The sequence below is a fragment of the Corythoichthys intestinalis genome, chromosome 16, assembly GCF_030265065.1.
Source record: "Corythoichthys intestinalis isolate RoL2023-P3 chromosome 16, ASM3026506v1, whole genome shotgun sequence".
Lineage (NCBI taxonomy): Eukaryota > Metazoa > Chordata > Actinopteri > Syngnathiformes > Syngnathidae > Corythoichthys > Corythoichthys intestinalis.
In genome coordinates, this window is record NC_080410.1 from 36,840,200 (window position 1) to 36,857,044 (window position 16,845).

The 16,845-nt window shown below is 38.1% G+C and overlaps 1 protein-coding gene across 1 annotated transcript in view; it reads right to left on the reverse strand.

The window, feature by feature from the left end:
* The window catches only part of lmtk2 (lemur tyrosine kinase 2), an 83,798-nt gene extending 74,266 nt beyond the window's left edge, over positions 1-9,532 (reverse strand). The window contains exon 1 of the mRNA XM_057860989.1: positions 9,038-9,532. Within this exon, the coding sequence (XP_057716972.1) occupies positions 9,038-9,140 (103 nt within the window). The 5' untranslated portion in view covers positions 9,141-9,532. The remainder of the gene's footprint in view (positions 1-9,037) is intronic.
* Positions 9,533-16,845: the final 7,313 nt, after the last annotated feature.

Here is a 16,845-nt window from a genome sequence, read left to right on the forward strand (position 1 = left end):
TTTATGTATTTGTTTAGGTATTTATATATAACTACTTGCCGCATACACTGCTGGCTAAAAATACTGGCACCCCTGCAATTCTGTCAGATAAAGCTCATTTTCTCCCGGAAAATGATTGCAATTACAAATGCTTTGGTAGTGATATCTTCATTTATTTTGCTTGCAATGAAAAAAAACAAAAGGGATCGGGGAAAAAATTTAAATGAGAGATGTCCCGATCGATCGTGTCCGATCACGTCATTTTCAAAGTATCGGAATCGGCAAAAAAATATCGGCCATGCCTTTTTTTAATATATATATTTTTTTTAATTAAGTCGTTTTCTAATTGTATTTAACGTTACAGACATAATATGTTACACTCATCCAGAGTCTTTAGTTTAGGCTTAAGGTAGGGTTTTCAAATTTATCCCGATAACGGTGGTAATTAATTTTTTCTAAAATGTATCTCTCTATAAAATATTTTACACAATTAATGCATGCGCTGCACAACCCACTCACACATTTTCGCGCGCCATCTGTAATGGCGTCGTTTTACCTATATAGAGAGATGAAAGGCAGCATAAAATGAGTAGAGTGAATTTTGGCAGCCTTTGGAGCCTTTTCTTGATTGGCTAAAACCTTACAATCCCTCTCCCTATGGTTAGAAATATCATGGGAAACAATGTGGGGAAGCAAGGTAGCAATTGATCTTTTTCTTAACACCTTATGTTATTTCCCAACGCAGGGAAGATATATCAACTGGTAGCACTACGCACAGTCATGGTTCCACTTCCCATCATCCATTTGGGCATGGCTACAGTATCATTTACTGAAAGCTCAACAAATACACTAGATGGCAATATTTAGTCACAATATACAAAGTCACAAGTCTTTCTATCCGTGGATCCCTCTCACAGAAAGAATGTTAATAATGTAAATGCCATCTTGAGGATTTATTGTCATAATAAACAAATACAGTACTTATGTACTGTATGTTGAATGTATATATTCGTCCGAGTTTTATTCATTTTTTTCTTAATGCATTGCCAAAATGTATATGATCAGGAAAAATTATCGGGAATGATCGGAATTGAACCGGGAGCAAAAAAAAGCAATCGGATCGGAAAATATCGGGATCGGCAGATACTCAAACTAAAACGATCGGGAGCAAAAAAACATGATCGGAACAACCCTAATTTAAATCATTATCATTTTACACAGAACTCCAAAATGGGTCGGACAAAAGTATTGGCACTCTTTCAAAAATCATGTTATGCTTCTCTAATGTGTGTAATTGACAGCGCCTTTTACTTAGCTGAGTCACATAACAGGTGGTGGTGGCAATAACTAAGTCACACTTGCAGCCAGTTAAAATGGATTAAAGTTGACTCAACCTCTGTCCTGTGTCCTTGTATGTACCACATTGAGCATGGAGAAAAGAAAGAAGACCAAAGAACTGTCCGACAACTTGAGAAGCAAAATTGTGAGAAAGCATGGGGAATCTCAAGACTACAAGTCCATCTCCAAAGACCTGAATGTTCCTGTGTCTACCGTGTGCAGCTACATCAATACGTGTAAAGCTCATGGCACTGTGGTTAACCTCCTTAGATGTGGATGGAAAAGAAAAATTGAAGAGTATTGAAAAATTGAAGAGTACAATCTTTCGTATGGATGGTGGGTAAACAACCTCGACTAACATCCAAACAGGTTCAAGCTGTCCTGCAGTCAGAGGGTACAACAGTGTCAACCCGTACTATCCATCGGCGTCTGAATGAAAAAGGACTCTATAGGAGGATACCCTGGAAGATCCCACTTCTGACCCAGAGACATAAAAAAGCCAGGCTGGAGTTTGCAAAAACCTGCTTGAGGAAGCCAAAAACGTTTTGGAAGAATGTTCTCTGGTCAGATGAGACAAAAGTAGAGCTTTTTGGGAAAAGGCATCAACATAGAATTTACAGGGAAAAAACAGGCCTTCAAAGAAAAGAACACAGTCCCAACAGTCAAACAAGGAAGTTCCCTGATATTTTGGGGTTGGTTTGCTACCTCTGGCACTGGACTGCTTGACCGTGTGCATGGCATTATGAACCTTGAAGACTAGATCATGGGTCTTCCAGCAGGACAATAACCCAAAACACACCTCAAAAAGCACTAGAAAATGGTTTGAGAGAACGCACTGGAGACTTCTAAAGAGCCAGCAATAAGTCCAGACCTGAATAACATAGAACACCTGTGGAGAGTAGGAGTGGGAACCTCTTTGTACCTCACGATACGATACGATACGATTTGCGATACAAAGCTCACGATAACGATGATCTGACAATATGGCGATACAACGACTATCGATACATTGGTCAGGAAATCATTATAGGATATTCTACATGCAACTAATAAAAGAAAAACACTATTTTCATCCTTCGGCTGTGTGTTTATCACTAGTAGACGGATTGGACGTCTATGGCCGTCAGTGGCAGCCAATGCCAGGCAATGAGGTAATTTTGGGCCATTTAAGATAATTTGCCTATTGATTTTCAGTTACTTCCTGTTGATTTTGGGGTATTTTATGGGTCACTTCCTGTTTATTTTGAGTTACCCGAACAGAAAGTGACCTGGGAATCACCCAAATAAATAGGCAGTGACTCAAACTCAACAGGAAATGACCTAAAATGAAAAGCAAGTGACCTGTAAATGTCCCGAAAATCGGACCGAATGAATGTGAATGCTCTGGCTTTGAATGAACGAACGTTCCCAGTCTAAATGGATTGGGCGTCGAGCATCGTCAATGGCAGCCTTAGCGGGTTTTTTTTTTTTTAAACATTGACACATTTTTAAAACGATTATCTTGATTCTTGACAGGAGCATATCGATAACCTTTTGGGATACAAAGTATCACGATATGTCACCATTTCGAGATTTTGTCACACCCCTAGTGGAGAGATCTGAAAATGGCAGTTTGGAGACGGCACCTTTCAAATATCAGGGACCTGGAGCAGTTGGCCAAAGAAGAATGGCCTAAAATTCCAGCAGAGCATTGTAAGAAACTCATTGATGGATACAGGAAGCGGTTCTTCGCAGTTATTTTGTCTAAAAGTTGTGATACCAAGTATTAGGCTCAGGGTGCCGATACTTTTGCTTGGCCCATTTTTGGAGTTTTGTGTAAAATGATCAAGATTTAATTTTATTCATTCTCTTTTGTGTTTTTTAATTGTAAGCAAAATAAATGAAGGTATTAGTACCAAAGCATTTGTAATTGCAATCGTTTTCTGGGAGAAATTGAGCATTATCTGACAGAATTGCAGGGTGCCAATACTTTTGGCCAGCAGTGTATGTCCATGTCTTAAAATGGGATATTTAGATAGAGAAATGATACACAGAAACACTTGATAGATTAAAAACCTTTTTATTAACGAAATTAACGTCAACGTGCCGAAGATGTCCTCTGCATGAAGCGGGCTGTAAAGGGAGCATTCTCTGAGGCAGTCTGAAACATTTTAACACTTAACTTAAAAAATATAACTTCATTTACATAGAAGAAAAAATAAAACCCACTTTAAATTGACCTCTATGCTTGAAGCGAAGGAAGTACAGTAAAAAAAATCCTCACGGCAGACTATTTGATTAAGTCAGGGCTAACAGCCAACTGCATAGCATCTTTGTGGTTGCACACTGTGGCTATTAGTCCTCTTTAAATCTGTCAGAACATTCACAGCTGGCCTTAAACTGTTTTTCTGTAATGGTATCAGATATTGGAAGGAGCCTTCGTAGACAATAAAGTTTTTTTTTTTTTTTAAGTATTATTTTAAAAAGAAAACGGGAAAAACGTTTTTTGTACAAATGCATTTTTCCAAAATGTTTCAAGTCCAATTTTAGTTTATATTTCTATGAACATTCTCAGCTAAAATGCAAAGCCCAGTGTTTATTTAGTCCACTCTTAACAAAAACTTGAGATTAATTAACTATCAAAATCATTTGTGGCAGCCCTACTTTAAAGAACACTACAATCGTGAGCCTTTACACAAAATACACGCCTTAACTCTCCAGTTTTAAATAGGGAAATGCAGAGAATTGACATTTTAAAACAACAGTGAGCGCTTCACGAGGTATAAAAAGTGTACTTAAGAGTCATAGTTTTACACAGAGTACACAAATATTAAGGCTGCTGAGAATGTCTAAATATACCTCAGCGGGACAGATGTGACTGAGAAGAACAGGAAACCTGACAGACTGTGAAAAATATGAACAAGGCGCAAAGACACTCATCATATGAGAAGTCACAAAGATGTGACACTAGCCGGCACTTAATGTCTCAGACTGCGTGATATTATATTGAAATACTCAAGGTTGTTTAAAGGGAAGTGCCAAACTCTTGTTGTACATTCAAGATTTCTGAGCTTCCCAGTTCCCACATTCACCTACTTCTGCTAATTACAACAACACATAGTCTTCGAACACCCGTCTGATTGAAAATCCCCGAACTTGTCCTACATCTAGCCTAAGAGTAGGTGCCGCCATGATTTTCTCATTTCCCTTTCATGTGTCAAGACCAAATTGTCTGCTCTTGAATCTACAATGTATTGCTTCCATCTACTGGAAGTTATGAGTCAGTTGAGTCGAGTCTAACCGCAAATTTCACATTGAAACATAACACGCTTAAGAGTTAACCCTTTAAAAGGCGAGTGACTATGTTTGGTCTTTTAAAAAAAATGTATATTTTATTTATTTACAGTATTTTTTTTTAAACTGCTGCGAGAGGCAGAAATACGAAAGAAAACAAGGCAATGATATAACTAGCAAAGAAGGGATATACAAACTGTCAAATGGCAGCAAGTCAATTCTCGGCAAGCCGCCTAGGATCGGTTTATAAAAACTGCCAATGAACTGGAATTGGATGCAGATATGACGTTGGGAACTCATCCCACAGCTCTGCAACAAAACAATCTGACCAGCAGCAGAATGTGACAAAATCATGCAAGTCATCATACTAGCTTCACTTGCTAGCTAGCACAGCTATTCTCCCAGTCCAGCCCAACTGCGTCATCACCCACAGCGTGTACTGCGCACGTAAAACATGGCGCCCTCCGTACATGTACTAAATATTATAGATTTTTAAAAGCAATAATATGTTTCTAAGAACATATTTTAATAAAAGAGAACAATTGTTGCTTAATAGAGCCTACAAGTCTTTAAATCTGAGGTTCCCTTTCAATAAAATTAAAACAAATTAAAATAAATACATAAGAACACTCACTGCTTTAGTTACTTTTTTCAATGCCTAAAAAAAGGACAAAAAAAGAAAAATTTTCATTTAAAAAAAAAAAGATAATATAAAACACTTAAATTCAGACTTGCCTGGATACAACTGCTTAAAAACTGTGCCGTAACAGCAGGAAAACACAGTACAGTATTGTTCTACAGTTGCTAAGGAACAAAAGAACCTTCCCTACAGGGCCTGTAACCTTTTCCCAACGGTACATTTAAGTCAATGCAGCAATTTACACCTCTGAAACTAGCGTGAGACCCCAAACAGTAGCTGAATTCAGCGTGCGTGGAAAGACATTCCACAACAATTAACACCAGACAGTCGCTTTTCTCACCCAGTTATGATAAGAGCAATTATTGCGACAATTCATGTCAAAGGGCTGCCATAAGCTATGATTTTATTAGTCAAACACTCACAAATTATTTCTGTGCTTAGTGTACCAATTAGCTCCAATATAAATCACACGTCATTTACTGGTCTATAACTCTATTTAAAATATTTAAATAAATAAATAAATATACGTATTTATATTTATTTTATATAAATAATAAAATATTTAAATAAATAAATACAAGATCAAAGTATTTACTTTTTGATTGATTTATATTAAATTATATTAGAAAAAAAATTGCCGTCGACTGTTTTGCTAATCGGCCAATTATCGATAAGTTGTGTCAACCCTACGTGTCAGTCACGTCAGACAATGACGTTGATAACGTCGTGTATGCTATCATCTGATTGCGGGTTTCTATGTCACTGTGCAAAGGATTGCTACTGGGCTAGATGTAGAAAAGTCAAAGTCCAATAAATCTGCAGGGTTTTGATGTGGCGACAGTGAAGGATTTTTATCTTAACTCATTCACTGCCCTTCTGAAATACCCATAGCATTCACAGAATATGTGTTGTGGTAGGTAGTGACATAACATTTATTTTAAAAACTTAATAGCAGTTATTCAATGCCCATGCAATAATGGAAAGTTGAGGTCAATGTCCAACTTGACTCAGAAGTGTCATTGTCACCTGATTGTCATTAAAGATAAACATTGATCCAAACTGAACTAGCAGCCATGTTCAACTTGAAACAATTGAAAAAGTTGCAGCACCTTTCCCCAACTTAGGTTTTTTTCCGAACAAATCAATGGCCACAAATTAAAATATTTTACTTAGCTTAACAACAAATCGTACAGTGGTACCTCTACATACGATCACTTCGACACACGATCTTTTCGACATCCGACGTAAAATTTGAGCCGCCATTTGTTTCTACATCCGACGAGTTGCTCGAAATACGACGACATGACAGCACTGCAAACGAACGCACGGTGGATTTTCTTGTGTGAGAAATCAACACAGTTTTCAAAAAAAGTTGATACAGTTGGAGAAACAAGGAAAAAAGTGATGCTTACCTTTGAAATGAAGATGCAAGTTATAGAAAAATATGAGCTTGGTGTGCGCGTCCCTGAACTGGCTCAACAATACAGCTCCATGGTCCTCTTCCGACCACCGTTCGCCACTATTTATAAGTTAAGGTGACAATTATTATTGTGGTAACATTGCCAAGGAAATCGCCAGCTTCGTCACGTTTTTATCATTTATTTAAGAACTTATCCAACACAAAACGCCCATTGTCTTAAGCAGTTGACTGCTCTCAAGAAAACGAAAGTATTATCTCTACCGCACCGACCTATCTCACCGTGACGTCAGCTTCGCGGTGCGTTCAGGGACAGTAAAAAGTGTCCGCCATATTAGAATCCAATTCGTTACATTATTTACAGGAATAATTATTAATTATTCTTCTTATTATTATATTATTCTGACTTATTTATTTATAACTTATTTGTTTTTCTATGTTTAATTGCCATTTGTAACAGTGCCAGCAGTATTTGTTAAGAATTTAGTGTATGTTTTTAGGCTTTGGAACGAATTAATGGAATTATAATGTATTCCTATGGGAAAATCCTGCTCGACATACGACCATTTCGACTTACAAACAAGGTCCTGGAACGAATTAAATTCGTATGTAGAGGTACCACTGTATATTGCATTCTAACACATCCTCGTTGTAATTTTAAGACGGGGCAAAGGACACGTTGCAATGTCATAAAAACATTCAAGACTGAGCCAACATTTCTTTATGCCGTCTTACGATTGAGCAAACAGGAACTGTTGCAAATAATTGACTAGGGATCATAACCTTGTGTGAGGCAGTTATACATTGGCAACTTCATTACAAAATTTCTACTTATGCTTCACCGAGAGACCTCAGCAGACCATTAAATCATGTGATGGCTAAGTCATTGCATTAGCTACCATTGACAGCGATGGACGCCTAACCCATTTAGACTGGGAGGGTTGGCAGCCATATCCTGAAACATGATGGCAGCTAGGGTTGCTGCTAATCATTATTTTGACATACATTTAAGCACCATTTTTTAAAGTTGGCCGGCCCATGAATATTTAGAAACTACGCAACTATCCTTTTCAAAAGCAAAACAAGAGGTTTGCAAATATCCGATGTTGATTAATTACAAACATTACCAGTCTGCTTTCATTTAGGACTATTAAAATCAGAGAATACTGAGTTTGCTTCCTTTTTCGTTTGTTTTTAATTAAAATACTTTTAAACAACAAAAGAATTAGTGCTGCAATGATTAATCGATTGATTTGAGTAAATCGATAAGCAAAAAAGATTCGAATTAAATTTTGCTGCTTCAAGTATTCGTTTAACTTAAGTGGTGTTGTAATGGTTTGTTTTGAAAGTGTTTGCATTTAGTTTTATTGATTTGGGTGGATATCCTTCCCTCTGGTCCGCCTCTTTTCACATGACTGAATCCAACTGCTCCCTGTTAAGACCAAGTTTTTGTTTGAGCTAATTTTTTTGAATGAATTCATAATTTAGTTTATAGGTATATTTAGCCATTTTTTCTCTACTGGCAACAGTGAAGATGACATAACTCATTTCACACTTCCAGCGACTCCCTGTTAAGACCAACATAAGTTTTTGTTTGAGCAGAGCTAATGATTCTTATAATGTATTCATATTTTATAGGTATATTTAGCAGATTTTTGTGGGAATATGTGTTTGAACCATTTGTTAAGAGCATTGTTAAGAGCACTGTTTAAAAAAAAAAAAAAAAAGTTTTATATAGCATTTAAGCTAGTGGCCTTTTGCTATGTAAGTTGGCCAATTGTTCTTTTGTTGTACTTAGAGCCTCATTTATTTATTTTTTTAATAGTGTTTGTCCTTATCCGATTACTCGATTATTTGAACTAACTAGTTCATCGATTAATCGACTAAAAAATCATCGATAGCTGCAGCCCTAAAAAGAATATTAACAGTTTTTTTATATTTTGTTTTTTTTCCATTAATAGAATAGGAACATATAAAAATAATTAAAAATCAGAATATTTCGTGCTTTCTATTTTTTGTTTTGGGAAATATATGAAATAATATATTCAATGTTCAACAACAAAAATAATAAAATGTTTACCATCAATACGCTCAAAATTGTCTCAAAACAAACAGGGCAATTTTTCAGGTCAACACTACCGCTAGACAATTAATCGACTATTAAAATTGCAGTCGATTAATTTGATAATTAGTTAATGATTAGTGTAATGCAAGCACTGAATCTGAAGGCACAGGGCAGATTATATTGACATGGCAACACATAAAGGATGAAATCTGATTGGTTAAAATCAACATTAATAGCAGTGCAACCATGACAAACGTCGCGAGATGAAGAGATTCATCTGTTGGGATTGAATTTCTACAATCAATTCAATTCCCAAACGATTTACCTGTAGTGTGCTGATCCTGAAGAGGCGCACCTTGAACCGGCCAGTATGCCCACAGCAAGATTGCGTTGAGCAGCAGCAAAACATATCCATGACAGCTCTTCATCCTCCGAATTTAGCTTCTAAACACCCCACTAGACGCTTGGAATGGTCGTCGTCAACAATTGAGGCCCGGGAATGATGACAAATCGTGTTTCAGTCATTGGATTACAATAAATGCCCGTGTAGGTGGCACAGACACAAGCATTCTGTCGTTCTTTAGCCATTAGCTTTAGCTAGCATTTCAATGATAACAGTCTTAGCACCCGACAACGAACGCGGCTATACAACGCCCGTTCCCGCTGTCGATGCGGACAAAAGGTGAGAACAAGCCCGTCGGAATATCATATTTGGTGTACGCCGCTTGGTGTTATTCGCATAAACGTAGACTGAGGGGAATAAATCAAACCAGACTATCATGAAACTCAGCCCCTCCGAAGCGCCATATTCCTTAGCGACGTCACATCACGAAACAGGGCGTGTACCATCACGCGATTGACGCGGCTTGACAGCCAATCGCTGCTTGGGATAATGTCACAGTGGTACGGACGGCCAATCAGCACCGCTCATTATTTGTCATAGAAACATAAAGCGTTTCGTAAAGCCATAAAGACAAAGTTCATAACAGCATATCCAGGTGTGGAAAGTGTACTCAGACTCTCTATTTAACCATTCATACAGCAAGTGACTATTTTTGGTTATTAAAAAAAATAATAATAATAAATAAATTAATTAATTAATTAATTACTTAACTCCATAAAGACCTGTCGGCCATATACGTGGACTTGACATTTTGACTCTTACTGGCCACAATATTAACATTTTATGTGGCCTACATGACCCAAAATGTGATGTTGACATATTTTCATACATGAATGTAGACACTCTATTAATTATTGAGTTATTACTTATGTATTTATGTTGTATGATTTTAATTCGTTGTGTATTTATTTAGTGCACTTGTCATGTTATTTTTCTTTGGCTATAGACCCCAATTACCAACGTCACACAATCACGTGATCCCTGTATTGTGCCGCCTTATTGTCCGTCATTGTGTGTCCGTATTGTTATTGATCGTAGTTTCTAAAGGTGGATTCACTTGCAAATTATGGAAGCCCCGGTGCTTTCAGACGCTGTAAACTCATTGGATGAGTTGCATAAAAGCCGTTATTTGGAAAAGCTTCGGTCGATCCAGTCGCCAGATCCATATTTGATGCCCAAACCGATGTTTCCTCCCGTCCGGTCCCGTCCCGTGCGTCAGAGCTCGTCCTGAGACCACAAAATTTCCAATCATACTCCAGTTTATGTCACGATGAGGAGTCGGGTACCCAAAATCGGCAGCGGCCCGAATATAAGCCTTGTAAAATGAAACTTGATCGACAACGGGCCGGTGTGTGCCGAAAATAGCTGCCCCGCGTGAAATGTCCCCCCTGACGGGAGCGCTTATTTATAACGCTTTATTGACGTGAAAACATCAAATGTTTTCATGGACGCATTACAGTAATGGAATTATGACTGTAAGATCAGTTTTAAATAATTAAATTACACAAAATATTAGTACTGTATTTTAGTAAATCATGGACTGGGCCACATAACCATCTTTGAACAGAAATGTATTAGTCTACAGGTTTTCACGACCATATCCCAATGACAATCACACAGGTATGACATTTATTAGTTCAAGCAGAGTAAAATAATACATATTCACGGTACAAGAAAGTCGTTTCCGTGTGAGCGCTCCCGTCAGGGGGGACATTTCACGCAGGGCGGCTATTTTTCGGCACAACACCTGTTGTCGCGCTCACCTTCTTGCTAAGCGACCGTGGCGACGAGCTTCGTAGTCTCCGTCTGATGATGTCTGCGATCGTGTTGGCATCATATTGATGTTTTCGCCGCTGTCTGACGGCTGTCGACACAAACACATCATGGACTGAGATAAACAAACCGTGCTGCTTTCGAGATTTGCCCTTTTAACAATGGGCACACAGCAACTACTAAAATGACCGTTTATCTTCTCTGTTACTGCAACCAACCGCCACACATGCCTTCACCATTTTGATTAATTAATGTTAACGATTGTCTGGAAGGTTTTTGGGTTCGTTTATTAGGCGGTGATTCCTTAGACAAGTAGAAAAACACGAAGTAAAAGGAGGAATGTACGTAGCGGTAATATGTAAACACGATGTGCTGACGGACAATATGGCGGCACCAGTCAGGGAGGTGGAGTTGTGACGTCACGTGATTGGGGTCTATAGACAAGTTTCCTGAGCGAAACACGGACGGCGCCATCTTGGAAAATGTCTGCTCTAGTGGTGTCAACAATAATCGATGCGGCGATGCATCCCGATGCGGGGCATGGACGATTCGATTCGATGCGGGCAACAAGCCGAATCGATTCAGCGCATTTTAAAATATATAAGTACGTTCAAAAATCTTCCCTGCGCAATTCCGGTGATGCAATGGATTTGGTTTCCCCATTTGTATTATTATTGTCATGTTTCCTTTTTTTACACACTGCATAACTCTGGTCAAGTTTCCCACCAACCTCATAGAAGCCAAAATGTCTCCAGATGTCAGCTTTCAATGTCTTAGGTGCATCAAGAATCTTTCTTGCTCCCTATTTCTCCGCTTCAGCCATTGTTATGTTATGTCCTATCTCTTAGAGGTTAGATCTTATGCCCGAACCTGAACGGGTCGGGCCCAAAATGTTAAGCATTCACGTTCTGGTCGGGTCGGGTCGGGTCGGGCCGCCCCGCACCGGACTACGAAAGACACTTTTATTTATGCACACAAAGGCAACACAAATGTGATCCTTTTGAATCCCCTCCTCTGTGTGTCTGCAAACTCGTTTTTTTGTTTTTTTTTAATATTAAACTTTCCCAGCGTTATTTCGTTGTGTAAATTATTTTATAATGATCACAAAAATATGTAGACTATTTAAACATTAAGAAAACTTGCGTTTTTTTTTTCTGCCAACTGAGAATTCGTTACGAAAGACACTTTTTTATGCACACAAAGGCAACACAAATGTGATCCTTTTGAATCTTCTCCTCTGTGTGTCTGCAAAATCGCATGTTTTTTTTTAATATTAAACTTTCCCAGCGTTATTTCGTTGTGTAAATGATTTTATAATGATCACAAAAATATGTAGACTATTTAAACATTAAGAAAACTTGCGTTTTTTTTTCTGCCAACTGAGAATTCGTTACGAAAGACACTTTTTTATGCACACAAAGGCAACACAAATGTGATCCTTTTGAATCTTCTCCTCTGTGTGTCTGCAAAATCATGTTTTTTTTTTTTTAATATTAAACTTTCCTAGCGTTATTTCGTTGCGTAAATGCTCCTATAATGATCACAAAAATATGTAGACTATTTAAACATTAAGAAACATGCGTTTTTTCTGCCATCTCGAAGAAATGAAAATAAATTGCTGCTGCTGCGTTTTTTTTCCCTGCGTCACTCCAAGCCGGGTCAGGCTTCAATACTAGCGGGCCGTGTCGGGTCGGGCTGGATTTTTTAGGCCCCATCTACCCTCTACTATCTCTCTGCTCTCTCAATTGCAAAAAAAAATGATATATCCTCATGTTGAAACAGATTGTTATGGCTGTTGGATGTATTTTTTGCAACTGAACTGATCCCTGGATTGATATTGCGATAAAGATGCTGCTGCACTACAATATTTTTTTTGTCGCTTTCTTTAATATTTACTTGAATATTTTAATCGATGGGTTGTTGTGACTAAAATACAGTGACTGTCATTACTGATTTTGCACAGGAGTTCAGATGTTGCACTGTGTGAAAGGCTGCTACTGTGTGTAAAAAAAAGAGAAAGCCCTGGTCTCATTCAAAGCACCAATTAAATGCTGTGATCTGTTTTTTTTTTTTTTAAATATATATCTAAAAGTATTTTCATTTGACTTCAACCAGGAGTGACACAAGAGCCAATAAAAAGTTGTTTAATGTCTGACCGCTTGTGTTGCCTCATGATTCACGAAAAATATGCTTTGCTTTAGAATTTTAATGCATCCCAGGCTTTAAGGCATCGCGATGCATTGCCGAATCGAACCGAATCGAATCGTGACCCTCTGAATCGAATCGAATTGAATCGAATCGTGGCCGTCCGACTCATAATCGAATCGAATCGTGAGGGCAGTACCGATGCACACCTCTAGTCTGCTCCGAACTTCCTGTTTAGAAAGAACAACATGAATTGCGGTTAAAGTAAGCAGTGTAAAACTGCTAAATCAAACCAGAGGAACACACGGAATCCCTAAAAATGGATTCAGCACGACGTAAATGAGACTCTGAGACTTTCTGTGCTGTGCGTCAACTCCTGGAAACTCCATGTATAAGTGAAATGTTTTGATCAGCGACCAGCTTCAAAGCGCCAGTGTGGATCTACCTCGCTATACGCCTTAAATTGAAACCAGCTGCAGAAAAGAAGTTAAGGATGTGATTTAAGCCTAAGGTTATACGTATAAGATTGTATGATAGATCTTATTACTTCTTTGATAATTTGTGGACAAAATTATAGCAACCTGTCAGCCTGTGTTGACATGAGGTGTAGATTGATACGCCAGCCACTTACGTAACCAAAATAAGGTAAAATTACAAATAATATTACATATATTACATTACCGAATGCAGAAGGGCTGACACGGATTTGTTGTTGCAAGGAAATACTACAAGGTATGTCTATAAACAAAAATAGTATGTCATTCTTTTTTATTGCGGATATTGATCGCAATGAAACATTCGGACAACCTGATTCCATTTTTGTTTTATTTAAAACGATTGGTGCATGTGCAAAACAGGTTAATAAATCACAATTTATAAAATTATTAGGAAAAATATTAACGAAGGTAGGTTATACTACACTACAATATGATATCAGAGGGAGGGAGCCTCGACAAACTTTCACCCGACATTATGGAGACCCTCGGCGGCCTCCAGACGGGCTTTCTCCCGCTGTCCTCGGTAATTCCAGCTCCAAGAGCGTATCTTAAAGTTGCTGCAGTTAAAAAGCTTGAAGCTGGATCTCGGGATCGAGCTGACAGTCCGCTGCGAGGTGAGCCGCCGTCTCCCAGACTCTCGGCCGCTCCCAGGTAGAACGCACATAGTCTCGATATACAGTATGTCCATCAACGTTCCGTAAGTGTTGGCACATGAACTTGTCTTCCCTTGCCTAACAGCGTTTTCCACCTGTAAACAAACAAACAAAAAACTTTTAACATTTGCATTAATGCATTAGCAACACGCTTGCAGCCTGCATGTGTTCCAGCCTCAGTAGTACAGTAGTTGTTTTAAATAATATTAAAGATCATCATAATTAAAATCATTATCGTAATGACAATATCAAAGGCAAGAAATCGTTTCATGCGCAACATTTTAGTTGTAGTATTTTTTGAACGCCGGACACATGAAAATGCAGGGATAGGAAGACCATACCATCCATAACACAGCGGCAACGTGGCTACAAAAACACCCAGTCTTTGTGGTGGCACCAGCTTGGTTCCACATCTGCCTTCATTCAACATGTTGTCCTCCCGTCTTGATGATGGAAGATGCGGTATTTCAAAATTGTCTTTTTAAGGGATTTTGATGAGTATTGTTACTCCAGCGCCACTGTTGCTTTGGATGGAAAAATTCTAAAACGTAGGTTGTTAGCAGACATGCGGAAGTAATGCAGAAGTACCTTGGAAACTTGTAAATATGTTTTGTGAGAAAATTATTGCTTTGCACGAAATAAAATTTTTAAAATTTTTTAAAAATTAATTATTGTATGTATGATCTTTATTCCGGAATCTCACAGTGGGTCCATAGCACACACACACCAACAAAGAGGAAAAGAATACCGTACATACGGAGACATAATAATAAAGTGACTCGAAAGGAAAAAGGAAAATAAAACAGAACAACAAGGAAGCACTGGCTATCAGTGCACAACAAACAGGCTTTTGTGCCAATGGCGCCACAGGCTCGAACTAAATCTAAAGCTCATTGTAGGGTCTGTTAAATTCATTATAATATTATTACAGACTCATTTAGCCGACACATGAAGCTGTACATCAATTTTCTTAAAAGTGCCTTAAAGGTGGGTAATCCAGAGCTAACAAATAATTGACTGGCGCTGTACCATTTAGGCACACGCAGTAACAGCCTCAGGGCATCATTGTAGGCTACATTTAGCCTCTGCATGGATTTAACTGTGTACCTTGACCACAGGTGAGCAGTGTAAAACGGTGTGCAGTATGCCTTAAACAGCGAGGTCTTAACGTGGGGGGAGCACATAAAAAAATCTTTTAAGCATATTTGCCTGTGCATAAAGTTTACAACATTGACGATGAAAGAAAGAACTGAGGGAATATAGCCGCCCTATCTTCTTTAGAACGGACAATCGTGATATTACTTTTCTCTGCGTTATATTTGATGTCAAAATGATCACCAAATTTGGAACATATCGAGAGTAACTCCTGCAAGCCGGCACCGCATGGGGAAAGCATCACATCATCTGCGTACATATGATGGTTAATGACAGTGCCTCCTACAACACCTCCCGTATTACACTTATTGAGTCGGCTGGATAAGTCATCCATGAAAACATTGAACAAATACGGAGAGAGAATTCCTCCCTGTCTCACACCATTACCTACTTTAAAGCAAGCAGAGACCGAGCCACCCCATTTTATGCGAACAAGTTGATTTGCATAACAGAAGGCCAGAATACGGATTATGTATTTGGGCACCCCTCTTTGTGCCACCATAAAAATAAGTTTGCTGTGATTGATCCGGTCGAAGGCTTTCGATGAGTCAATGAAGTATAAAAACATTGTTGAGTTTAGGCTTCTATATTTAAACTAGGGATGTCCCGATCCAGGTTTTTGCACTTCCGATCCGATACCGATATTGTTTTACACTTCCGATCCGATACCGATACTGGCCGATACCGATACCGACCTATCTGAGCATGTGTTAAAGTTTAAAGTTATTTAGCCTCCTTACTTAGTTGTCAGACTCATGTTGAAAAAGGTTTTAGTACTCTTGATAACAACTAGCCAGCTGAATTAGGTGAGTTTGAATAACACACAACAGTTGGTAAGAAGAAACTGACCTGTTTACTCAGTGACAAACACAAAACATTATAAATAACAAACAGAAATGGCATAGTCAGTCAGTAAAACGTACAAATAATATTGTAAACTGTCTTAAAAAAAGCAAAACACACCAACAACCTCAGTGGAAAATCCCACAAATCCCCCAAGCTATTAGACCTTTTTAATGTTTCGTGCATTAGTTACAAAAATTGTATAAAAAGCCTCTCAGGTTTAAATAAACGACTATTTCAGTATCAAGTTAACATTTTAAAAGAGTAAATAAAATACTCAAGTCCCCATTCTGTATCAGCAGCTAAAAACTACACTAAATTCATTTAATTTTGCGAATCAACTGTTAAAGTTGTTAAAATTGCTCCCGTTATTCCATAATTCCCCTTCTGTCTACTTTTGACATGTGAAACTGTTTAAAACTGTTTTGAAGATCGATTGAAGTCAAGATTTTGCCGATTTAGTAGTATTTTAGATAAAAGTTAATTAGGTTCGCTTGGAAGGTTCACAACAGCCTACTAGGGAAGTCTTCTGCTTTAAGATGGCGGCTGTTTACTAACGCATCTGGTTTTCAATACTTCAATGTCGCTAACGCAATCGAGTCTGTCGTTTTGCATCTAGTTCTATATACATATTATATCTATTATCTCCAGTAAAACGACGTTG